The sequence below is a fragment of the Mustela nigripes genome, chromosome 4 (assembly GCF_022355385.1).
Source record: "Mustela nigripes isolate SB6536 chromosome 4, MUSNIG.SB6536, whole genome shotgun sequence".
In the NCBI taxonomy this organism is placed as follows: domain Eukaryota; kingdom Metazoa; phylum Chordata; class Mammalia; order Carnivora; family Mustelidae; genus Mustela; species Mustela nigripes.
Window position 1 is genome coordinate 59,647,574 of NC_081560.1, and position 26,625 is coordinate 59,674,198.

General features: G+C 35.0%; 1 protein-coding gene across 5 annotated transcripts in view; it reads left to right on the forward strand.

The window, feature by feature from the left end:
- The window catches only part of DGKB (diacylglycerol kinase beta), a 709,227-nt gene that overhangs the window by 186,359 nt on the left and 496,243 nt on the right, over positions 1-26,625 (forward strand). For all 5 annotated transcript variants that reach the window (XM_059396759.1, XM_059396762.1, XM_059396761.1 and 2 more), the window contains 6 exons: positions 2,949-2,998; positions 6,091-6,165; positions 9,551-9,670; positions 18,480-18,597; positions 20,735-20,823; positions 20,905-21,021. In XM_059396759.1, the coding sequence (XP_059252742.1) occupies positions 2,949-2,998; positions 6,091-6,165; positions 9,551-9,670; positions 18,480-18,597; positions 20,735-20,823; positions 20,905-21,021 (569 nt within the window). The remainder of the gene's footprint in view (positions 1-2,948; positions 2,999-6,090; positions 6,166-9,550; positions 9,671-18,479; positions 18,598-20,734; positions 20,824-20,904; positions 21,022-26,625) is intronic.

The following is a 26,625-nucleotide window of genomic DNA, read 5'->3' on the forward strand; positions in this document are numbered from 1 at the left end:
GCCACCCAGGTGTTCCATCCCCTTTCACTGATTTCTTTATTTTACTTTTTTTTTTAATGAGCAGAAGTTCTAACCCTGATGAACGTTAACTTACCTTTTTTTTTTTTTTTTTTTTTTTTAAATCATTGGTGGTTCATGTTGACTTACCTTACGTTTATGAAGATATCCTCCTATATTTTCTTCTGGAAGCTTTATAGTTTACTTTAATGTTAAAATTAAAGTTTCATGTTTTATAAAAATAAAGTTTAGTTTAAACTTAAAATTTATTTTGACCTCATCTTTATGTTTGATGTGAAGTAAGTGCCAGTGTTGAGTGCACAGTATCATTAGGAAAGACAAAAAACTAGGCTAGTTTTAATTTCTTTTTTTAAAATCTTTTTTTTAAAGATCTTATTTATTTATTTGAGAGAGAAAGAATGGGAGAGAGAAAGCATGAGAAGAGAGAGGTCAGTGGGAGAAGCAGACTCCCTGGTGAGTAGAGAGCCTGATGTGGGACTCGATCCCGGGACTCCAGGATCATGACCTGAACCAAAGGCAGTTGCCCAGGCAACCGAGCCACCCAGGCACCCATAGTTTTAATTTTAATTTTTTTAAATAAAGCTGGTTATTGGTTTTTATTTTATTTTATTTTATTTTATTTTATTTTATTTTATTAGAAGGGGAGGTGAAGAAGGGGGAGAAGGAGAGTATCTGAAGCAATCTCGGTTCTCAGCGTGGAGTTTGATCTGGGGCTCTATTTCATAACCTTGAGATCATGACCTGAGCCAAGAGTCAGAGTCAAGAGTCAGAACTCAACCGACTGAGCCACCTAGGTGCCCCCAGGTTATTGTTTTTTAAGTGATATTGAGAAACACACAGAATCATTAGGAGAGATAGAGACCCAGCTTTGGAGGATAGTTGTCTAGGATCAGTGCTGAAATTAAGTGCTAAATTAAACTGGGGAAATTCCCATTGCTTCCTCTCTGTGCACAAGCACAGCACCCTTTGTTGACAATACCCCTGACACATCCAGGAGTCTGGTTTCTCTCTCTCCAACCACTGCTGCTGCTGCAGCTCTCATCACTAGAATGGATTGGGTAGCCCCTTTTTTCTTGGGTCACCAAGATTGGTGATGCATCAGTTGGGTTTTTCTTCTGATTGATGGAGTCTGAGTCATGTGCAAACTCTACCTTCAAGTCAGGCTAGTAAAGATAGGGTATCTGGTGTTTCATCTATTACTGTGTTTTGTAAAGTGTAGCTTTAGGAGCATAGGAAGAAGTTTCAGATGCTGCCAAAAATGAATGGCAGGTTCACACAGAGTCCGCTTGTGTGTATATTTTCGAGCCCATGTTTCCAACAAGTTTTACCAAGAGATATAGGGTTTCCATACATCCATTTAAAAATGGTCAGGCAATCATTTATTACAGGGAGCATTCAGAGTCACCGGTGCCCCTCATTCTAAAATACAGCCAGGCTTTTGTAAATACTTGACTTGGTCGTGGTACTGAATCTATTCTTTGAGTGGTGTGTGAATTCTTGTCACTTACAAAGTGATTTTTTACTATTTTCTGCTCTACTAGAAAATCTTGAAATCTTGAAAAATCTTGCTTAGGATCCATGTTCTGGTAGGGTTTTTCTTTCTGAATATTTGTCATTTATTGAGTGTATGAGAGATAGTAATCATTATGGTTTGCAAATAAAGATATTTAGGTCCTTAGCCAGCATAACATTATGTTTCTTAATTCAATGGATACACATTTCCTCTTACATGTTTAACATCTTGAAAGTCTTTTTGCATTTTACAATAAATAGAACACGATGATTAGATTGTAAGCATTTTTTTCCTATTAATTGTATGCAGACTGGTTATAGCATCTTATAAATAAATAATCATATTTTAGGTTGGTGAAATGTAATAATTGTTTTTAAGTACAAAAATAGTAATTAGTTAACAGATACATGATCAAGGTCATTCACTGCACAATTATGTCTCCTTTTTACCGATGTCTTTATTTAATATTGTAGACCCCAGCCATCAAGATTCTCCCAGAAATTATGCAAACCCAACAAATACTCTCACTTCCACTACTCTGTTTTAACAGCTGTGCCATTCTTCTCTGTTTATCTCAAAATGGCACCTGCAGCCCCTTCTCTAGTCTCCTGGTGGTGTGTGAATTTATGAGGGAATCCTTAGGCTGGAGAGGCCCGCTGTCCTCCTGCTTTCCTGTGCTCACTATTGCAGAGACAGAACTTTCCTTTTCCTTGTTTGAATCAAAGAGTGGTTATCCTCTGAAAGTGCATCTCAGATTGCAACAAATACACCATTATAACCATGATAATAATGCATTTGGTGTCTTGTCCTGAATCAGAAAAATTCCCTTATTTTGCATGCTGCTTGTAGTTCAATCAAAACGATGGCTTATATTTGTGTAGTGCCCTACAGCTTTTGATAAGCATTTGTGTGTATCACTTAATTTTCACGAGTGTGTCCTATGACAGGGTGGTTATTCTCATTTGACAGATAAGAGAACAGTGTTGGACTTTGCTCATGTGCTGGTGGATCGCAGATTCCAAATTTGGTTTCAGACCTTTGAATCCGTTTTGCTTTTTCTTATTCACTCTGTCCTTTAATATCCCGACTCCAAAGATCTAACATTCCTTCTCTTCTTCTATTTTTGAGTTTTCATTTAATGATCTTAAAATTTAAAAACTGAGCAAAAATGTTAACTTTCAGTGTTTTCTAGATATATAACAAAAATTGTTTGACCTCATATATCTGATATTGAGTGTTTTTATTAATTGACTCATTCATTCTCAAATTAAATTGAGAAATGATCTTACAAATCAGTATTTTTGAATAGGAGAGGATTAAATATTTGCTTTTGAAAGGAAATTTTAAAGAATATGTCTTTTACTAACATTGATCTTACTTGCCTCTAATTTTTTTTCAACACCTCTTTTATTTCTAGTTATGTTTCGCCTCTATGACACAGATGGGAATGGCTTCCTGGACAGCTCGGTAATTTTTTTCTTTAAATTTTCTGTGAAAATTTCAAAGTGGTTTGTTCTGAAAATGCAATGAATAAATTTATAGCTATTACCACAGAAGACACACTTAATATAATTTCCATACACTCACACAGCATTTTGATCATCCTACTTTTTGAAAGAGAGTGATCTGAAAAAAAAAAAATATAAATAAAACTGTTAAGATTACAGTTGTTCTATTGAATAATTTTACTAGAAAAAAGTGACTTTTTATACATGGAAAGATAAAAAAGACCCCAATGTTCTTTGAATAATACATGAGAAAGTTGAGACCATTGATCTAGAAAGAAAAAAAAAATCTGAGGTTTGACACTAAGAAAAATAACAAGAATTCCAGTAGAATTGAAAGGAATTATAAAGTTAATTTAATCATTTTATCATTTTTTTCCATGTTTTAAAATTCTTTTAGTCATATATGCTATTAAAATACATATATTTATAAGTTGCTTTAACCAGTTTTCCTTTTTAATTTAAATTATAGCTTGTACTCTATCATTTTAGTCATAAAAAGCAATAGGAGAATAATACCATCTCTGAATGATTTAACTAAAAGGAATATTTAATGCTTACTGTATCTGTAATATACACAAATCATTGATAGTTTTCAAAGGAGTAGTTAGATTCTTAGTGTTACTGCACAAATCAGTGCTTCAAGTATAAATCCATCCAATAATGCATTTTATATTTGTTAGTGACACATTTTTCATATATTGACTCTTCTGTAAAGGAAATAGAAGAATCCTAAAACATAACAAATGTCAGGCTATGGAGATCTTGAAGTATACAGGTACCCTAAATAACAAATATTTTGATATTCTTAAATTGATTAAAATGAACATTACTTCTAATAATGAGTGAGTTTCTCTCTTCATCTGATACTCCTCCCTGTGGCAGAACTCAAATAGAATTCTACAAGCAGAGCAGTGAAGTTGGATACATATTTATGTAACTTTGAGTAGGATAATGGCACATTAGCGTCTCCAGAGAGAGATAAAAATATTTAATTCCTCCTTTAGGAAATGACCACCAATGTAAATTGATGCTGTGATTGTGGGATTCCTTATGTTTAAGTCTCTCCAATTTTTCAAATGCTATCATTTTTAAGTGCTTATCCATTTAGGAATATTAAGCAACATGATACATTTGCTCACTTTCTGGTGGCATTTCACAGCGAGGAGTTTAGACTTTTCTAGATATTTCCATATGCTTATTGTAGCACTTCTGACTATACTAATGCAAATTATATTTAAATGTAATTTTATTTTGTTTAATGTTTCTTTTTAATTAAATTAAAAGGATGTTTCTTTACTAGGCTTTTAGCCATGGGTTGGCAGCTGATTTGAAAATTCAATCAAATGTTTTTTTTGGTCTCTGGCCATTTTGCGTTATTGTTGTTAACATATAGTATATTGCAATATACTATATACATCTAATATTAAACAATGAGTTGGGAATAAGTAAACTGATTTATGATTAAACTAGTCTATTTTATAATTAAAGGCCTGAATTTTATTTCTGTGTTTTTCTCCAGGCAATTTACCACCCATTATATTTCCTTCACTATCAGGTTGAAATTGCATATTCTGATGTCATTAATCTTGGAAATTTAAAGGTGTAGCACATCACATATTAGAGGCCAACCAGAGGAAAATTGATATTTTGAAAATGACCACTATGTGTAATAATGCTAATGAATATTTATTGATCCCATGCAGTATGCCAGGCAGCATAAATGTATTTCATATCATAGCATGCTTACTCTTTGCAGCAACTCTATGCACTAGGTAAGAGTAGAATACTGATTTTACGGATGAGAAACCTAAATCTTAAATGACTAGTGTCAAATGCCTACATATGAAGAGTTTCCACTCCTAAAAACATGTCCAGAGACTTTCACTCCAAAATATCAAGGCATAAATAAGTGAAGACAGACACACAATTCTAACCTATAATTCCAAGGTATTTTAGTATAAAAATTTTCTTAACTGTAATAAGGAAACACGTTTATATTTGTATGTTTTCCTGGGGCAACCTGTGTTACCTAGACAACATTTTCATGATTACATTTTTTCTCAAGAGAGGAATGGAGCTTTGATCAGTTTCTCAGATGGGTCCATTGTCCCCCAAATGACAACCTCTTTTACCATATTTCCTTCTTTGCTGTATGGATATCAGCTACATACGTTAGTTCGGAGATTTGAGTAGAATAATCTCTAACTAATATGTTTTCAAACATTATCCTTTTATATTTCTTATATTTTAAATTATTATACTGTTAAGGCACCACATTTAATTATGTCAGTGACTCTATTTAAAATTACTAGCATTTACAAAGTATGTATAATCTTTTCTGGAGATAGGGAATGAGCAAATGCTTTATTCAATCAGGGTATATGTATTAATTAATCATTCTTCAAAGAGTTGACACTTGAGTAAAATAATATGAAAATGCTAACTAAAATTCTATTTCCTTAAAAAAATAAACTCTGCATGTATTTAGCTTCCAAACCTTGACTCTGAACACACGTCTAGCAAAGCAAATTATATCCATTAATGGCTAGAACAGTCAGTATACGTTCTCAGTGTATCAGAATAAAAATAAACCTTTCAGTTGCCCTAAAACACTTCTCCAATCCTTCCACACCCATTTCCAACCCAAAGGGCCAGGATACTGGGTGACTTAAACATCACATCTTGTGAAAATATGTCTGCTCCCATTTTGATCAGATGTTCCTTTCCAAAGACAGATTTTCTTCCTTAAAAATACCTTCTATTGGAAGAAAAGCTTTTTTTGTGTAATTGTGCCCTCTCCTGGTGAAGACTTCTAGACAAAGTACAAAACAAATTTATATTCAAGTGCTTCTTTTGTGTGTAATCAGAATGTTGAAAGGACATATTATATATAAATTAATTTATATGTACAAATTATATATAATACACAATCATGGAACTTTTGGTTTTTGAATTACATGTTAAAAAAAACAATTCTTATAAGTCAACATTTGAAAAACTTACAAAAACCCTGTATTCACGTTTTTTCCCTCTTCTCTCTCTCCTCTCCAGGAGCTAGAAAATATCATCAGTCAGATGATGCATGTTGCAGAATATCTTGAATGGGATGTCACTGAACTCAATCCAGTAGGTATATGGATGATTTACCCGTTGGCTACATTCTAGAAGGCCCATGTCGCTTTTCTCTTTTTTGGAACCCTAATATACTACTGCCATTTGGTGTTTTCTTTTGATAACCCTAAGTTAATATTTCTATTCAATAGCGAAAGTGGATTCTGAAAAAGAAAAGGTATGCATGGTGTTCTGAAGCTCTTAGCAGTAACTTTCTCTTTTCTTCTTCATGGAAATTAATTTGAATGGCGATCTCATATATCTTTAGGTAAGCAGAAGCTGCCAGTGGATCAAGGTTATACCATGCCATCAAATCGTCAGAGTTAATGTATGTTAATATGATGTCTATATTTTCCTTTTATGGAAATAGCTAAATCTTCATTCTAAAAGAAGATGAAGTCACTTAAGAAGCTGGTGACAGCTGACTGAGTGGAGGGCACTGTTGTTATTTCCTGTGTATGTGTTACTCAGTGCTTGTAGCTCTCTGAGATAGACACTATGATTTTACTCATTTTACAGATAAGGGAATTGGGACCCCAGCATGTTCAAGGTACTTCTCACAGCTCTTCAGCCAGTTAAAGATAGAGCTAGAAATGATATCTAAGAGGCTTTTAAGAATGTAACAACTTCTTATTTTTAACAGATTTATACCAAAAGTACAACATTTTTCCAATGTATATTAAAACATACTTGATTAGAAACTTTGACTTTCGCTGCAAGTAATATTTTGGGGAGAGCTGATAAGTATCTTATTGATTAGTTTATTCTTGAAACCAACTACATTGATCAAATTGTAAATGAATTAAGCATATACAAATCAATTTTATTTGAATGACTTACATTTTATAAGAACTTTAAAAAGCCTTATAACAGCATGATAGTAGGGTGGTAAGAGAGCTGTGCTAGCATTTCCTTTGCTTTGGAAAGCAGTGCCAGTAAAGTGAAACAAAGTTATATGCGGTGACATATCCATAGGAGGGGCACCTTTCTTACTGGGATTGGGGTTCTCCCAAGTTTTAACTCAACTGGTTTTTCTTTTTGGGAGGATATGGAAATACACCATGCTGTGCACATAAGGCATAACAGATATTCACAAAGTTGCAGTTTGTATATGGAATAATAAGTAATAGTGATAACTTATATGTAATTCTAAGAATACTGCTTGAGTCATCTTAATACTATTTTCACTGAAATCAAGGGACTTCTTTTTTTAAGTTCTGTTGCCCTTTTTGGTTATGTTCATCTAAATCAGCTTTCTCCATTGTACCTTACCTCAATACCCATGAATATTGTATGTCTTTCAGCCAAGCCTTCTGTCCTCGCTAGAGTGATAGAAGGAAGGAAGATGTTTTTCTATCAGTTTTTGAAACAGAAGGGGGCACCGCTGCTTCCCCAGGAAAGAGTATTGAGGGAACCAAGCACTTGAGGAAAAGGGGGATCTGGATGATTTGAAAAAGGGAACAGTTGGTGGCTAGGCAGTCTAATTATGACAAAGACCTATTGGGAAATACAAATAAACTATGTAGCATTATTTGTCATTTGTGGCAGACATTGATAAATCTGCCACTTCAATGAGTAGTATAAATAGTAGAAAGTGAAGATGAAAAGACTTACGTTGGGCAGTATGTTTGCTGTCATAGGGACTGCCTCATCCTGCCTAATGATTCAACATCTCTGCCCATTTTATTATACTTCTTTAAAAGATTTTATTTATTAATTTGTCAGAGAAAGAACACAAGTAGGGGGAGCGATGGACAGAGCAGGCAGAGGGAGAAACAGGCTCCTTGCTCAGCAGGGAGCTTGACATGGGACTCCATCCCAGGACCCTGAGACCACGACTTGAGCCGAAGGCCAACGCTTAACTGACTGAACCACCCATGCGTCCCAACTCTGCCCATTTTAAACCAGTGCATACATTTGTACACATGGTCAGAGCCCTGATACATTTTCATATATGAATAAAGATAATCTAACGTTTGAGGTCCATGACAGTTAATAGGGAAGACTGAGAAATCCTTGGATGAGGTTTTGAAAAAACAAACCCAGCCTCTCACATGACATTTATTAGTACAAAATGAAAGCATCAAACATCTGAAATAATGCTCTGTGTTCTAGTTTTATTCATTTCACCAAGTTCATAGAAGTGCGTTCAAGGGGTGGGACATTTTAACAAGATCTTACAGCATTTTGCCAAGTTTTAAATAATTTCCCCTGCTTTTCATTTTGAGAATAATAAAGTAATTATTTCAGTACCATTTTGTTCCAAAAAGTCTCTTCTTTTTCAATCTATATTTAAATTTGTATGAAGGAAAATAACCTGATTTTCAAATCAGGTTGTCTTTCATGGGAAAGACATCCATCCATGAAGTTCAGGAGTTTTTAAGCAAACAGCACTTCTATCAACATATCAAGCATTCCATTTATTGCATCTTTCAAATTTCGGTTCCAATGCTCTCTGTATTTCTTTTCTTTCTATCTTTCTTTCTTTCTTTTTTTTGTGAATTGATGAAAATTTCTGTATTAGATAAAGGTGGTGAGTTACTTTCTTTATTGGAGTTCTAACATGTTTCCCATTTTGGTGCTGTTGGATGGGTAGTATTGTACCTTCCCAGCAACCAAGGGTAGTTATTGTATTGTAACCATATAATATATAGTTGTTGTAACTATGTAATATATAGTTAATAAAACACTAACAACACCCATATGACACTTACTGTATGTACTAGATGCTCTTTGAAGATATTTTTAGCATATTAACACACTTAACCCTTTCAACAATCGTTTGAATTAAATACTGATATTACCATTATAAAACTGAGACATAAGTGTAATTACAACAAACACAGTGGAGAACATTTTGTATAAGTTCTGTATAAGTCATCTTTAGAAAAGAAATCTAATAAAAATGACTTGATGGTTTAACTTCTTGGCTTTATTAGGTTCTGATAGGCAATTAAAAGCAGCTTAATTTCCCCACCCCTTACCACTTAGCGAAGAATCATTTCAGCTCTCTGCCATGAAGTTAATTTGTTCAGACATTATCTGGCATACGTATGAATTAAAAAAATCTAGAGAAAGCAATTAAAGACCACTTTTACCCTTAAATTAAAGATAATTTCTTGTTTTAGCTGTACCATTCAGGGACAAAGTATTAAAAAGTTAACCAATTATTTCTAAAAGTTGAATAATATAAGAAATCAGGTTCTAGAAAATCTTAACAATGCTACTGTATTCTCAGTTATTGCTTGACATTGTACCACGTTACCTTGATATTTATCTCTACTCTGTACTTAGCTACTAATCAGTTTGTCATAACCAATTCAATGCAATGCTTTGTTCTCTGTTACGAAGTTTATTTTATTGATTCATAGCGAGTTTTCCCTCATCTCCTCTATTCCAGATCCTCCATGAAATGATGGAAGAAATTGACTATGATCATGATGGGACAGTCTCTCTGGAGGAATGGATCCAAGGAGGAATGACAACAATTCCACTTCTCGTTCTTCTGGGCTTGGAAAATGTAAGCATTTACACAAAGAGGGTGGCCTGGTGGTAAGTCAGTGGGGTTCTCTATTACACATTTTGATGATAAATTGATCTGGCCATTTTCTATCATTAAGCATGTAGTGAGTGCCTGGTCCTTTTAATAAGTATGCCACAGGGCAATTTAATAAGTCCTCTAGTAATACTTGCCACAAATACATTGATTCTTTTTAGATATTACCGTATTATTTAATATAATTTCTCTCTTTTTTCTCTATTTAAAGTACAATCAAGTTTAAAAAATTATTGACCTTCTCATCATTTTATTTACTGCAAGAAACTCCCTAGTGTTATCGCATTCTCTGGTTCTTGTGCTGCTCCATCTCATTAGGTAATCACCCTCCCCATGAAGAAAACCTGTTTTATTGATAACCAGTACTTGGAGAAGCCAATTATATATTGAGGTAGTTGAGAATATATATATATATATATATATATATATATACACACACACATATATTATATAATATATATATGAAACATAAATTTTCTTACATATCATCAAATCAGCCAGCCTTTCATTCTAGGCTTATCAAAAGTTTTCTTGTATCAGTGCCTCCAGTGTTAATTAAAGAGGGCTTTGGGGGAAAAGAAATCAATCTAAGGGGTATGACAGTGACTTTGAAACCAAACCTTGCTACCCAACCTTGATGTCATTTTCAGTAATCATTAATTTTGAACTCAATGCATCACTATGGAATTTTTGTATTTAGCATTAGTAAAAAATAATTAACCATAACATGCATATAGAAAAATGTATACTAAGATTCAAAGAGCATTATTGATGGAAAGCACGCATACAGTATTTAGAATTTTGAGCTGCAAAAAACATAATGTCCACCACTTGGCTGCTGACTCCAAAACTTTGCATACTTCTTGTTACCAGAGATAACAATCTTGCAGATTCAAGACTATACCACAGTTACTAAAGAGAGCAGATTTTTAAAAGCCTTCAAGAAATCTTACAGTCTGTGTTTGTAAAACATGTGAGAATATATACAAATATGTTTTTACATATTTACATATGGGTTTGAGAATATGTAAGTGGGCTTCAGGGAAGTAGTGTTTGTTTCTTTTTCACCTGATTCTTCAAATTCTTTTCCATTCAGGTTAATCTTATCCTTCATGAGACCCATAGGATTTTAGACATGGCCAGAGGAAGGCAAAGAAAATTACTAATAGAGGATATACAGGATGTTATCCTTAAAGTAGATAATAAAACAAAGATAATATAGACCTTATTGTCTATACATACATATTTCTACATTTTGAAAACAAATGCAGCAGCAGTTTCTTGTATCTGATGTTCTCATACTATACATAACCTGGTATCTTTTTGTAATAACCTGTTGTATATCTCTATATTATAAATATTTGTTTGAGTGTTTAATACACCTTCTGACAAAGTGTATATAAGTCTATCAGGAGAAAACAAAAGACTAATTTTATAAAATGTTAACATTTTAAGGTTCATTGTATACTCTACACAGAAAAAGTCAAATGCTAGTCAAGGAAGTTCTGATAATAACAGTTCTGAAGAGAATTTTGTATTTTTAAAGCTAAAATTGTGCTTATATGTGCTTATTCTAGATATTTATAAAAATTTTAGTGTGAGAGAATGTGCAGGAATGAGTAACTAAACCATTTGGTAGTTGGGGTTTTGGACAGCAAAATGCAGAAATACAGTCTTAGTCATCTATATTTAAAATTGTACAGAAAGATTTTGAAATGATGTTCATCTGTGGAAACTACTATTTAGAAATTGTTTATAATTCAATTAACAAATATAGGTATTTGTAAAGTTATGAAAATGGCATGGGTAAATGTAATCCACAGATTTAATATGGATTTAATGCAGACTCTTTCAAACAAACAGTACCTCATCAGTTTCTGGTGTAGTAGTAACTTTATTTCAATTGAATTAGAATTCTTTGTCATTAATTTCTGTCAGGTTAAGTACATACCTAATTTACTTTACAATCATATTCTTACATTTATGGTTTGTGTTTTTAGTCATAGGAGATGTTTTTGGAGCGTAATAGAGGAGAGATCAATACAGGGTTTCAAAGCAGTAACCAGTACATTTCAAAATTGTGTTCCCGGTCAAGGCCGCTAGATGGCAGGGCAACATCGTTTAACATTTACAGATCAACTTAAGCAGGAGTAGGGATTTTTTTCCCCCCTGTACAGAACAATTCAAGAGAGTTAAATCCCTTTTCCTTTGCTTTTTAAAAAAAGAATAAGCCAATAATCTTTTGAATTGTCTTTTAATAAAATGTATAAGCCATGTAATTATGATCACGAAACAGAGCATTTATTTGTTAGAAACAGCTTTTTAATTCCAAGGCATGGAAAGTGTTTTACAAAGCAGGAATGACACAATGACAACTGAGTGATGAGGGCCTTTTTTTAGTAATTGAGATTTATTTCCTTTTCTGTAGGCAGTTAATGTGTTATGTTATTACCTGTAGAGAATGTGATTCATGATGCCATTTCCCCCTTCTTCCCCCCACAACCCTCCCCACCCCACTTTCGCTAATCAAATTGGAAATCCAGAAGCTTTAGGTTGAATCCAGCCATTTATTGTGCAGCCTGTCTTGTTCTGTTGTCCTATATATTCTTGTCTTCTGTCAATTAGGAGCTCGGGGAGTAGATTCTGATTAAGAGTGCGTGTTAAATACCATGGTGTATTTGAAAGTGACTGTGGTGTACTAGCCAAATTACACAGATAAAAGCATTGTCCTGGGAGAGCAATCCTTACTTCTAGTGCAAAGCAGAACAGTTGTGACTTCCTTGTAGTTTATTTTTCTCTATTAACAGAATTTAAAAACCTACTCTTTTTTGAATATTATCTGTTTGGGAATCATAATAAAAAATGGAAATGTAGTTGATCAGAATCTGATTCTCTTTCAAATGCAAGAAAGTAAGAGTCATTTCCTTTCTCTTCTAAGAAGTCCATTAAACTTGGGCACCTGCGTGGCTCAGTTGGTTAAGTGTTTGCCTTTGACTCAGGTCATGATCCTAGAATCCCAGGATCAAACCCTCAGCAGACTCCCTGCTCAGTGGGGAGTCTGGTTCTCCTCTGACCCCCTCTACCCCCCACGTTCTCTTTCTCTCTCTCTCTCAAATAAATAAATAAAATCTTAAAAAAAAAACCAAGAAGTCCATCAAACTTAGCATACCCAACATGAAGTGGTACAGTCTCAGGTCTGGAGGAAAACTGAGAGTTGGGTGGCACTTGTGATTTTAATTACTCCTGAGGCATAGTCATTTATACAGGAGACTTACTCATTCTTCCTTTGGAGTTCATCTCGCTAAAGAATTTTTTTGAATTCAATTTTGAATGAAAATATTTTATTTGAAAATAATTGCATCTAGCAATAAAGCTCTGCTCTAGTGATTAGCAAACTTTGTCTGTAAAGGAACAGAGAGAGTAAATAATTTAGGCTTTGTGGACCATAAGGTCTCTGTTGTAAATGCTCAGTACCTCTGTTACAACTGGTACAAAAGCAATCACAGTCACTAGGTAAAGGAAGGAGACCAATAAAACTTTTTTTACAGAAATACGTTGCTAGCCACATTTGACCCAATGGCCATAGTTTTCTGATCCCTGATTTAGCCAGTCACTAATCTGTCATATTACAAAGAGAAAGAGTTTTGATTTATTTTTAGTTGTTTGGGAGAAAGGAATCTACTACCCTTTATTTAACTCACTTAAGACAACCTCAGCAAGATGCATGGGCTAGTGAAGAGATAGGATGGTAGTAGTGAAGTTCATCAAATTGATCTTTACCCAGGCTCTGTTATTAACTAATGAGGTCATTTTTGCTAGCCAGTCATCCTCTCTGGACACATTAAAAAGAAGGTAGGCAAGAATATCCTTTTCCTTTTCCAATATACTTTGAGTTCGGACATTCCTTTTCTTAGGTGAACAAGATAATTAATAATGCTCCAATTCCTAGTATCTGTAATCTTGGAACATTACTAGATTTTTTCAAGGAAAATTCTTGACTTCCTATTATCATAAAAACAGAAATAGACATTTAAGTAGGAACCTGGCTTAATATAAGAATACTTTACCTTCTTAGTCTTGGATTGTAGTCCCCACATCTTGCATGTATGGTTTTTGGTGAATATGTGTTTTGATTTCTCTGTATGTGTCCTCAGAATCCTGGACTTTAAACTCTATATGTAATTTAAACTTTGCTGTTGATCAAAATGTTTTAGGACATATATATATATAGACATATATATATATATATATATATATATATATGTATTTTTTTTTTCAACCGATTCAGCAAAGTGAAAGTAACTGCTGGTGTGCCTCCTGATTTCTAATGGAATCTATTTCCTAATGAAATTTCTGAATGTAATGGAGAGCTGAAGATGATGCCTTCTTAATAGACTAGGCTATGTCTGGAAAAGTAATGCTTCACACTCTATTTTTTAAAATTTAATTTGGTTGAGATGTTGTTTTGCTGTTTATACATTGCTCAATCTAGAAAGGAATTACAAAGCTGGATAAATGCAATAATTCTTGACATTCCAGATTGGGTCATTCAAGGAAAATGACTATGCAATGTGATGGCCTGGTAAGTTTGCATTTGAACCCAAGTATGACAGGCCCTGAGCCTGACTTCAGAAACTGGGGTCTGGAGATAAGCAGTTGATTGCATCTCTGCTCAGAACTTTAAAATATCTCTTTGCATTCTCTTGGCCCAGACCTGATATAGCTCATCTTTTTGTCTAAAAGAGCATTTTCTTTCATATTGTTACAATTTTTTGGAGACGTTGAGCAGAAAAGTAAGGTAATTTTAATGGTCCTTATTATTTAATGAGTTGGAATTCATTTGCAGTGTTAGCTCTTTTTTTTTTTTTTTTTTTTTAAGATTTTATTTATTTAGTTGACACAGAGATCACAAGTAGGCAGAGAAGCAGGCAGAGAGAGAGGAGGAAGCACGCTCCCTGCTGAGCAGAGAGCCCAACAGGGGGCTTGATCCCAGGACCCGGAGATCATGAGATCATGACCCGAGCCGAAGGCAAAGGCTTAACCCACTGAGCCACCCAGGTGCCCCTGCAGTGTTAGCTCTTAAATGTGTTTTAAGTGAAGTCATTTGAAACAGGGATGTGACCAAGTATGGGGGTTAGGAGCATTTTGGTTATGACATTAGTAAAATTTCTCCTTGAGGTCTTTTGAAAAAAATAAAAGATATTATTTATAATAGCCCTAGTTCACTTGAAGAGGGTATGTGATCTTGGATGCATTTAGGGACAAACTAAAACTTTAGAAAACACTAGAATAACGAAGTAGGGTTCCAAAAGTTCCAAAGGGCATTCTAGCCTTTGAAACCTCCTTTTGACTATAGGGGGACAAAAAGGGGAAGAAGAATGTGGAGCTGCTCTGTGAACTTGCCTACATTTCATTAAGTATTCCTCTCTCCTCATCAGTTCACAGAACTGAACTGCTTCAATTTTAAAACATAGTGTTCTACAAATATCAGGAATAAATTTCTCTTAAGAGCGATGCCTGGTAATGAAAAAGTGGGAACAAAATTTTTATGAAACAAAGTATGGTGAACCTACAAACATCCTTCTCAAGTCTTTGGGCTGCAACATTGAGATGTTACACAACTCAATCCAGTGATGGTAATAATATTTGCTGTTTATATAACACCAGTCTTCTGAAGAGCTAAACTGACTTCACAGGTATTGTATAATGAAACCTCCCCCACGGCCTGGGAGAGGAAAGTGGGTGCTTTCATTTTATTAGAGAGGAAAATAAGAAGAAATGGGAAATGTCTGATCCACATTTTCATAATGGTCCAGGAATCGAACCCTCTGGATTTCTTTATCATTTCTTGTTTAAAAAAATGAATTCCTTTCCAGGACAATAAATATTTATTTGCAACAGAAGTACTAATAGGAATATGCTTTACCAGCTGATAGAATGGAGTAAGGAACAGATCCTCCCAGTCCCCCACGAAGTTTACCATCTAAATAAGACAAACGAGACAAGACATGAAAATACAGAGCGCTGGAGTATAATTTGCACTGCTGAGAAGTAGTTGGCTCCTGGTTTCAATTTCTTCTCTTGAAGTCACATACATATTTCATCCTTTGCATATTTTGGCGATGTATCCGGTTAAGAGCTATAAAGCTATTTAATTTGTTTTTTGGTAAAGTCTTTTATGTCTGGGTAATGGATTTGTACATCAGTTGCAGCCTGTAACATGGCTAAGCGTTCTGATTGACAGAACACCCACGTTCAGACTTGTTTATTTTTTGATAAGGAAAATGCCAGCTAACTTAGTCCATATGTGCTCTTCAAAAGGATGAGGCTTATTCACATGTAATGGACACTCATTTGAAAATAAAATGACAAGGATTATGAGAACAGTAATACATATGAAAATTATGTTTTTTCCCTTTCCTCTTTTCACTTCAGAATCTTAGTTTAAGCTAACTTTATCTATCTATATCTCTATATTATACCTGTCTATCTGTCTTTTTATCTACCTATCTTTATATATTAAATTAACAGCCCCATTACTTAAGCTTTTCACTCAGGATGTTTTATTCTTTTTTTGAGGGAATAGAACTTTTAAAATATTGACAGCTGGAAAAATACAGCAATGCTAAAGGAATATATAAAACATTTCCATTCATATAATAAAGATATTAGAAATCCTATGATTCAAACAAACCAGCAATGGATTTAGAAATTACTAAATTACTATGAAGCCTATTTCTTAAGTTGTGGAAGGAAACTGAAACACCAGTGTTTCTACATAACTGCTTTTGTTAAGAGTTGTTAGGCCTTTGTCCAAAAAAAAAAAAAGAATCTAAGCATTGTCAAGAACTGTGAAGAGTCTGAGAGTTAGCCTACTTGTAAGTTAACAAGTTAGCTTGCTAACATGTCATGAATACTGTAGAGGACATGAGACCCCTAGGTCAGAAACAAAGGACTTCTTGATTTACAGCAAAGCAAGCAATAGGAGCTACATGTCTGAGGCATTTCTCTGGGCCTATAGAGTCTCACAGTGATGGAATGTGGCCCAAGGAATCACTGTGCACAGCATCAGACCTTGGAACCCTTGGCCTAGGGAAACTAAATCTTTTATAATGTGCAGTAAACAAACCTGCGTAACCTTTTCCTAGAAGGAAGAGACTATTTTTATTATACTGGACAGTAAGTAAACCTGCCCTCTCCCCTGGAGGGAGATATGTCTCTATTCAAGGCTATTTGTTTTTCAGATATCTTTGAAAAGATAGTCTATAAAAAAAGGACAGTTCTTCTGCTTATAAAATGTGCAGAAATTCAAGACCCCCATGAAGAATTATCTCCCAGGAAGCGTTTTCATTAATGTTTCATATTATGATGCAAATCTGACATTTCTGGTTCTAATGTGAGAATTAGTTACTATGGATTTAATCAAGGATTTCAAATTTGGTGGTTTATCTTTTGACTAGAAATAGGAAAAAGTGGCCAGGATGCATTATTATTAATATGTTAGCATCAAGAGAAATGAAATGATCTGGACATGTGTATGCTGTGCCACTACGACAGAAATTGTGTTAGTGTCCCAGCACATAGTAGGTGATCAAAAAGTTTTATTAGGTGAATGTATTCTGAAAAACAGACAACTGGGCTAATGTGAAAAATCATGTCCTATAATGGTTTCTATAGAATGAGTGATGTCTAAAATGAGTCTGAGTTTGATGTAAGTGGGTGAATGGTGTACAAGGAATACATGTGAATGCAGAAAGTGATACTAACAAAAGTAATGATATATAATAACTTCACTTAATATCTTGACCTTCTTGTAAGGGATTCAAGAGACTCATGATCATCATATTATTTCATTTTGCTTCAATCCGAATAATACAGATATAATTAAAGGCCTTTTAGAGAAGTAGTTATTATGGCTTATATAGTTTTACTTAGAAAGGTAAATCATAATTATAGTTGTTATGCTAAAATGTGAATTAATTTAAACCTAAGGTTTTATTGCAGCAAATAACTACAGTAATTGTTATAAATACAGTAATATAGTTTTAATATTTTAGCACCTTTCTATGAGATTAAAATCATTCATATTTTACAAAAGAGGAAGAACCAACATGGTAATAAGATTAGGTCCTTTAAAAAATTTACCTTTTAAAATTTGCTATTTGTGACATACAAAAATATGCTAATATAAATTATAAGCTGTAAGTAATCCCCAATTGAAGTCTTAAAATATTACCAATAGCTTACCTTGAAGTATTGATCTTTCCCCTCCCATTCTTTCCCATCCCTCTGCCTCCTAAGACCCCACCATCGTGAAATTTGCACATTCCTACTACTAAGCAAGGGTTAACATTCTTCCCGAGTTTTTATGTGTCAGGCTCTTCCACTGAAGAATGTTTTCTCTCTCTTTATCCATTTATTTGTTTCTGGAATTGTGTTAGGGATAAAATATTCAGAGGCGAGGCAGATATGTCCTTGTTCTTCGGGAGTGCTCAGTTTGGCAGGTCATTATGATGGTTTGGGACCTGCTGTTGGACTGTTGACATTAGACAAGAATGTGTGCGTTGCTATAGTATCCGAGAGTTGTTAGCAGGATCTCATTCCACTAGAGCACATGTGTTTTTCTAGACTCTTTGGCGATCTTGGAGAAAGGCAGGGATGAAATAACAGATTGTCTTCAAATGCCTCAGTCCAGCTCTGAGTTTTATTGGCACTTGCATATTCCACTGTTTATTTCATTAAGTGAAATCTGTTTCTCTTACGTCCTGTGCAGAACGTGAAGGATGATGGACAGCATGTGTGGCGACTCAAGCACTTTAATAAACCTGCCTACTGCAATCTTTGCCTGAACATGCTGATCGGTGTGGGGAAGCAGGGCCTCTGCTGTTCCTGTGAGTACCTTTGCTTTGCCTGGATGTCATCACCTCCAACGACGAAAGGTTGATTTCATGGAATAATCCTATTTGTAGATGGAGACCTAAGAAATCATTCTGACCCTTCCCGTACCTTGGGTTTATGTTACCCTGCAGCACGTTCCTAAATGTTTAGGTCACTCTAGCTTTAACTTCCTTCAGTTTTAGGAAACTCTCCCCTTGGAAAAGAGTGAAGGACATTTTCCAATTCATCAGCCATTTTCTTTCCATTGTAGTTTGATTTACATATGATTCCCATTTTTTCCTGGGATAATTATGAGAATGCCCACTGGTTTCTCATATTTATATCTTACTCATATTTGTCCTTTAATTTTCAAGTTAGCCACTTTATTCACATTGTCTTCCTATAATGAGCCAGTTCTTTTTAGGTCATTAAAGAAATAGTCGAATTAATTGATTATGAATTTGTACTCAAATTAAGAATACAAACCAATCTTACACCTCAGGCACTTGATTTTTAAGGCTGTCTTGAGGAAAACCTTCGTATATGGTTAGTGGAAATTGGAACCCAAAGATTGCCATCTCCTGAGTTGTGGCCGTTATTTCCACTTCAGTACATTTATCTCTGCATTTTTCATTGTATTCTGTTGAGTGAGTACTGCCCACTAGAATTTTCTGGTGGAGTATGTAACAATTAATTTATAAAAGCCACCTAAGTATTTTTCATTAATATTTATACCCGAGCAATAGTACATTCTCTAATGCCCCTGTTAAAACAGGGGACAATGTGTCCTCCTCACTAAAATATGACATTCTCTTGGTCCAGCCATTTGTCCATCCATTTCCTTTTCTGCTCTGTGTGGAGTTACTGAAACTATCAAGTTTCACAGCCCATTTTTGTGCATTTATTTTAAATCTGATTTCTTACTTGGCCTTCATACAATATATGGTTCTCTAATGCTATTTTTAGGTAGCAGCTTCTTTGGTAGTATATCTGAGAATTGACTTCCTCTGAGATCTATTCTTTGACATTAAAACCATGTTTTAGTGATATTAATGAACATATTTAAGTGATATTAATAAAGTTATATGTAATTACAGTATATCACTTCAGAGGGCAGTTTCTGGGGGCCACATTTGAAAGGCTAGTTATGCTAGAACGTTCTGTATGTACAAAGGAAGTGATATGTTTTTAAAGTTTTGTTATTTTTAAGGTAAAGGATTTTTCATGGTAGATTCTACTTACAGGAGCATGTGAAGCAGAATGATAACACAAATAATGTGAGTGATGTCATATAGAGAGTGAGAATTTTGTTCACAAATTGTAACTAACCATTGTGGCAAATACAATCCTCAACATTATCACCAATATGGAAAAGAAGAAAAAGTCTGGCTTCTTTCTCAGTGTCACCAAAGGAAATCATAAATGTGGATATTTTGGAACAGTTTTACTATGCAAATATTACGTGGATTTAGTATTTTTCATTCTAATTCTATATAAGGGTTTGTTTTTGTTTCATTGAGAGGAATATATGGTCATTTTTTTCTTTAGTTCTTGTTGTATATTTATATATTTTTAGAAAATGTTGTTCCTTTTGGAGGAACAGTACCATGATGGCAAATGAGGGATAAACTTATACTGAAGGCCTGGCATGTATGATGAAATCTACTCTCTGGAAATGGACTAATCAGCCATTTAAGGTTTAGATAAATCAATAGAGAAAATAGCATAAACTCGTGAGCTTTTATTTCCATGCCCTCCAGCTGCTCTCATGCCTATACTTTGTAAAATATAGATCTCTTCCTTCTAGCAAATGACACCAAGCCATTTGGCAGTCATCAATTTGTCTTTAATATTTCTGTCATCTGGGAATTATTGTGAAAAATTTGAGTGAGGCCTGATTTAATTAAGCATTTCCTGCTATGCCATGATAGAGGAGTCTTGGTTTTTCACATGCATAATATTTCCTGTACTAATTGGCCTTTTGTAGTCCATGGTAAAAACAGTCAACTTAGACTTTTTCTTGATGTCGCTGATTGGATTGATTAGGGAGCAGTGGATATGAAATGAGGTTCTGTTAATGTCATTCTTTCCCTATAAAATTGCAATCAGGACCAGGATTAGCTCTGAATGCATGTACGTGTTTCTTTTCAGTTTGCAAGTACACAGTCCATGAGCGCTGTGTGGCTAGAGCGCCTCCTTCTTGCATCAAGACTTACGTGAAGTCCAAGAAGAACACTGATGTAAGTGTGAGCTCTGCTCACCTGCTTGGGGTGGTGTGTATGGATGGCTCTTCTGATCACGGTACTCTTGTTCTGTTCTAGGTCATGCATCATTACTGGGTTGAAGGTAACTGCCCAACCAAGTGTGATAAGTGCCACAAAACAGTCAAATGTTACCAGGGCCTGACAGGACTGCATTGTGTTTGGTGTCAGATCACAGTGAGTAACACTGGAAAACAAATCTCTAGCATTCACTCACAGTGGAGACTGCGTATCCCATACCCTCCAAGAGTTTTATCCCGGGCGATCATCCTGAATTTTAGACTAAGTGGGCATAAAGTCATCCATCTCTCACTGGGATAAAGGTCAAAGTCAGATTTGTCCTCATAGAATCCAGAATTTTAGAGCTACTGACAACCTTAAAGACTATACCATTATGCGGATTCCACCAATGCTCCATGGAGCTCTGGGAGGTACCAGGAAGGTGATGAGACGTCATGGCTCATGGGTGGGTGACGCGTGTGGGACACAGTCTGAGTAGAATTTAGCTCTCCCTCCATCCCTAATGCTGTTTTAGAAGAAATTTCTGTCTCACATGCTGTAAATATATTTTAATAACAGAATCTATGGGCTTACAATGGGTAGACAGATGAATAATGTGATCCAAAGACTTAATTACATAGTGAAGATGCTAAAACCAAGAAAAACATAGCAAATTGTCGTTGACCGCATGGCTAGGCAGACATGCAAGTGGGTCCATATTTTAGTTCTTGATCCTTTTAAGAACTTATTTTGCCCTTTTTCACCATATGTCGTTGCCTTACTCCTTCACCTGTATCATAATTTGAGGTATGAAATTTTACATATGGTATTTACATATAATGTTTACAGATGTAAACTCTAGTCACTAGAATGATATTGATGATTGAGAAAGAAGAGGTAAATTGGTCTTTTTCTGGGAAATTTTAAGATTCTTCCTGGTTTGCGTTATTATCAATGCCTGGTTCAAATAGATGGTAATTGCTAGAGTTTTGTGTTTAATTTCTGGAAATTAATTAGAATCTCATTTTTATAATATAGTACAGAAATATTTAGGGGATTATTTCCCCTCTCCCACACACACATTAATTTTGTTTTGTTTTTCCAGCTAGTGTATGAGCCCTATTGTTATAGGAAAAATTGTTCTTGCTTTTGTGAGATTAAAACAGTAGGGAGCAGTGTTTCAGTTTAAATTTTTCTGTAGTGCCCTTCAACCCCACACCCCACAAACCATTTACAATTTTTCTTAAACACACATATGCATACACACAGGATAATGAGAGAATGAACTGTGACTTGCATTTCAAAAATACGATTATATACTTTTTTTAAATGAACACATTTTCTTCAGTCATTTTCGGCTATTAGTCAGTTAAATTACATTTACATTTGAAATTTCCTCAATTATGGAAGAGTTTTATTTTTTTGAAGTGTTTGGTTTTTATAATAAAACGTCTAACAATGATTTAAATTACACATATGGATTACTTAAACATGTTGAGTACTCAGTTTTAAGAAGAACACAACTATTTGATTTTTTAGAAAATTTGTACACATGATAATTGGGTTTCTTGTTTTGTTTTTTTGCTAAGTATCTATAAGAATACGTAGTTTTTGATTCAATATTGTAGAAGCCTGTTTCCCTAATTTCCCCATATAGTGCTTCTTTCCTTAGTTCTCTCTTTACTTTAACATAAGCTGAATTTAGAAAATATCAGAATTTATTTCTCCCTTGTACTTCAAGTTTTTTTCCCATTCTTCATAAATTTCAAATGTCATATCTTAAGTTTATTATTTTGCTTTTCTTTTTTTATTTCTTAAAAAAGTAATGTGTTTTAAATGTGCACACATTTTGAATACTCTAAAAATATGCATGAGGCTTGTGAGCTTCCAGTACAAAGGTTTGTGAGTTTCTAGAATTTTCTTTATTTGACTGATCTCTTTCTTTTTTTTTTTATTTTAATATCCATGAGGTATGTCTTCTGCCCTTTCCATTCTATAAAAATGATTCTCCTTGAAGTTATCACTGCTAGTAATCTGTTATTGACATTCAAGGGATCTTGAAATTCTTTTCTTGTTTTATATTCCATTTTGTTTTCCTGGTTTTCTTTCGTATGTTTTAATGTCCCTCTTATCTGTGATTCCATAAACCTACATTGCTACCTCGACTACTTACCAGTTGTACATTCTTTTTTACAGATTTTGTTTATTTATTTAACAGACAGAGATCACAAGTAGGCAGAGAGGCAGGCAAAGAGAGGGGGAAGCAGACTCCCCACTGAGCGGAGAGCCCTGGGGATCCCAGGGTCCTGGGATCATGACCTGTGCCAAAAGCAGAGGCTTTAACCCACTGAGCCACTCAGGTGCCCCCAGTTGTACATTTATATTTAATCTTAATCTTGGCCTCAGCCTTGTAAGAAATTGGGCCTTCCTGGGGCACCTGGGTGGCTCAGTAGGTTAAGCATCCAACTCTTGGTTTTGATTTAGGTCTTGATGTCAGCCTCATGGGATCAAGCCCCACATTGGGCTCCTCACTAAGCATGAAGTCTACTTTTCCCTCTTCTTCTACTAACCCCCCACTGCCAGTCTTTCTTAAATAAATAAATAAATAAATAAAATATTTTTAAAAGGAAAGGAATTTGTCCTCCTTTTTGTAGGAAATAGGTTGTGGCCTCTGAATAAACTATACTTTTAAAAATCTCGGGATTTCATGTCCAAATCAATTCAGAAAACGTGCCCCTGACATCTTATTCTTAAGATCAATGTGTAAATGAAGATGATTCAGACACTATAGCAGAGCACAATATAAACCGTAAAAGACTCTAAATCCTTTGGTTCTGTTCAGGAAACAAGGGAGCACTGAGGGGTTTAAGGAAGAGTTAAAAAAAAAAAAATGGCTGCCAACTTACTAAGCTCTGCAAAGTCCAGAGCCTTCTGGTGGGCCTCAGCCTTATTTTATGCAAACCATGATCTCTAGAGGTCCTATGGGTATTGGGTTCATGAAACAAGACTTGCATAATTTTTTTTTAAAGTTCTCATGTATTCAGAGGAATATGTAACCCTCTCCAAAGTAAGTTCATTCTCTATGCACTTTTGGATTTTTTTTTTTAAGATTTTATTTATGTATTTGACAGAGATCACAAGTAGGCAGAGAGGCAGGCAGAGAGAGAGAGAAAGCGGAAGAAGCAGGCTTCCTGCTGAGCAGAAAGCCCGATGTGGGACTCGATCCCAGAACCCTGAGATCATGACCTGAGCCGAAGGCAAAGGCTTAACCACTGAGCCACCCAGGCGCCCCTCACTTTTGGATTTTTAACTGTAAGCAATTTTAAGCACATATTTATTAATTTAATGATTTCATACCTAGTTAAACAAAATATACTTACCTAAGAATATTTATATATTTGGTGTAATGTATACTTTCTTCTTGAACCATTATATGATGATTTTAGTATAAGGTTGATCTGTTCTCAACCCCAGTGTTTTCCTATTATTATTGATTGCCTTTAAACAGACTGAATCTACTTTTTTATGTCCACATGCTTCCCAGAAAGTACTATTAATATAGAAAATACCTAGCAGAAGTTGTGAAAGAGATGGGCTCTCTTAGCATCACAATGCCTAGCTTTAGGAAGACCTATCTGAATGGAGTCTGTAGGAAACAGATTGCAAAGAGAAACAAAGAGAATGAAACTTGGCTTCATTTCATGAGTTTCTCCAAGGCTATTGCTTTCTTTTATGTATTATTTTTGGAAATGGGTGGAGTCTTCTAAGTTCAACTGACCAGATTCTTAATAAGTTCACTGTCCAACAATTAAGATAGTAGTTGTATAATCTTGGAACAGGTATATAAGAAGCTTGGGGCAGTTTCCTAATTTATAAAATGGAGTTAACGATACCTATCATACAGGATTGTTTTAAGAATTACAAGTGTTAAAAAAAATCTGTGTAAATGTGTTTAGAGCAAGACCTCACACATAAGAAGTACTCAGTAATTGACAATTATTATCATAGTGAAAACTGGGTAAAATACCCCAGGGCACAAAATCCCAACTCCTGGCTCACAGAGGGCACTCCATGAATATTACTCATGCCCTTTCTCTTTCACCTCTGGAAGGATCTAGTTGCACAGTCTGAGTCAGAAAAGAATAGCATCTTCATATTCTAAAATCATCCAGAACCATGTGGTCCTGAATCTCACTAAATCCTAGACTAAGCTGATTTATTTATATTCGTAAAAAGCAAGTATTCCAGCTCTCTATTTTCTATCAGACATGGTATCATCATGCTTGCAGTCATTGGAAATAAAGTTAGGAGTCAATTTCTTTTATTCTTGTCTTTCACCTTTCTCTCATATATTCAACCTATCACTGAGCCTTGACATTTTCTCCTTAAAATATCGCTCTCAGATTTGAGTTTTTGTAGCCATCATTCACAGCCCAAGTGCAAACTCTTAGCACCTCTTAACTAGATTAGAGTCAGACTCTCTTGGCTTAGCTCCCTAACAGAAGGTACTTTTCCTATAATGCAGGCTGCAAACCACCTCCAGAATCATCTTCTGAAAATACTAGTTTGTTATCATATGCCACCTTCAGCACCCTATAATAGTTCTGTGATAATAAATGCAGCCCTCACTTCCTCCTACCCGACCTGGTTTTCAGTTCCTCAAATATCAGACCCGAGCCTAAGCACATGACGTATATGTTATTCCTTTCTACACACAGCCCCTGCTGTAGCTGTGGAGAACTGTGGGCAGTCCCTTGGGAAGGCCACGCTTCCCGCTTGCCTGTTACTTTGCTGACTCTATTCCCTTGAGTGTATCCACCTTCAATTCTAACTACACCTGCAAAACCACAATAAGGTCTATATCTGCCTTGAAATGGTCCTTGACACTAATCGTTCTCTTTTTTGGAATACCTTCTATACAATTACTCCGTACCAGAAGAAAAGACTAAATGTTTTCCAGAGGTTTCACGTCTGCATATTAATGTTGTGCACATTTTTAGATTACATTGTGCTCAAGCTCCTGGTCAAAAATATACATTTTTTTTTTTTTAAATCACAGAAAATGCTTGACAGAGTGTGGAGCTTAGGGGAGGTCCTTGGTAAGTTCACTTTAATCACAAATGTGCTCATCTTCTTAATGTTAGATATGGAATTTTTTTTTAATAGAGAAGTTTTTCTTTTTCTTTTTTTTAAGATTTTATTTATTTGACAGAGAGAGATCACAAGTAGGCAGAGGGGGAGGCAGAGAGAGAGGGGGAAGCAGGCTCCCTGCTGAGCAGAGAGCCCGATGTGGGGCTCGATCCCAGGACCCTGAAATCATGACCTGAGCCGAAGGCAGAGACTTAACACACTGAGCCACCCAGGTGCCCCTAGATATGGAATTTTAAATACACATCTTTAATTTCTGTTTTTCCCTCAGTCTGCATCAGGTATACAAGTAGGTTTACATAAATACTAAAGTTAAGAACTCATTTTAATACCCGCTTTTTAGTCAGCAATTGGTGGCTCCTGGAAATGATACTAATTTGCCATCTTAAAGATATAAAATTAAGGTCTTAGGAAACTGAGTTTTATATCCTGTTGCAAATCTAACCACTTAAAAAATAAAAACAGAAAACTCCTAAGACTGTGAACTATCTTCTAGCATTTATGCAACCATTTTCTTGTGTTTTATAATTCAGTCAGCCAGGCTAAATATCTTCATTGGTTCTCTCTTCCTTCACTTGCTGACATTCTCTGTTTCTAAGATCCCACTGTGAATATGAGTTCAGTTCTGCTGAG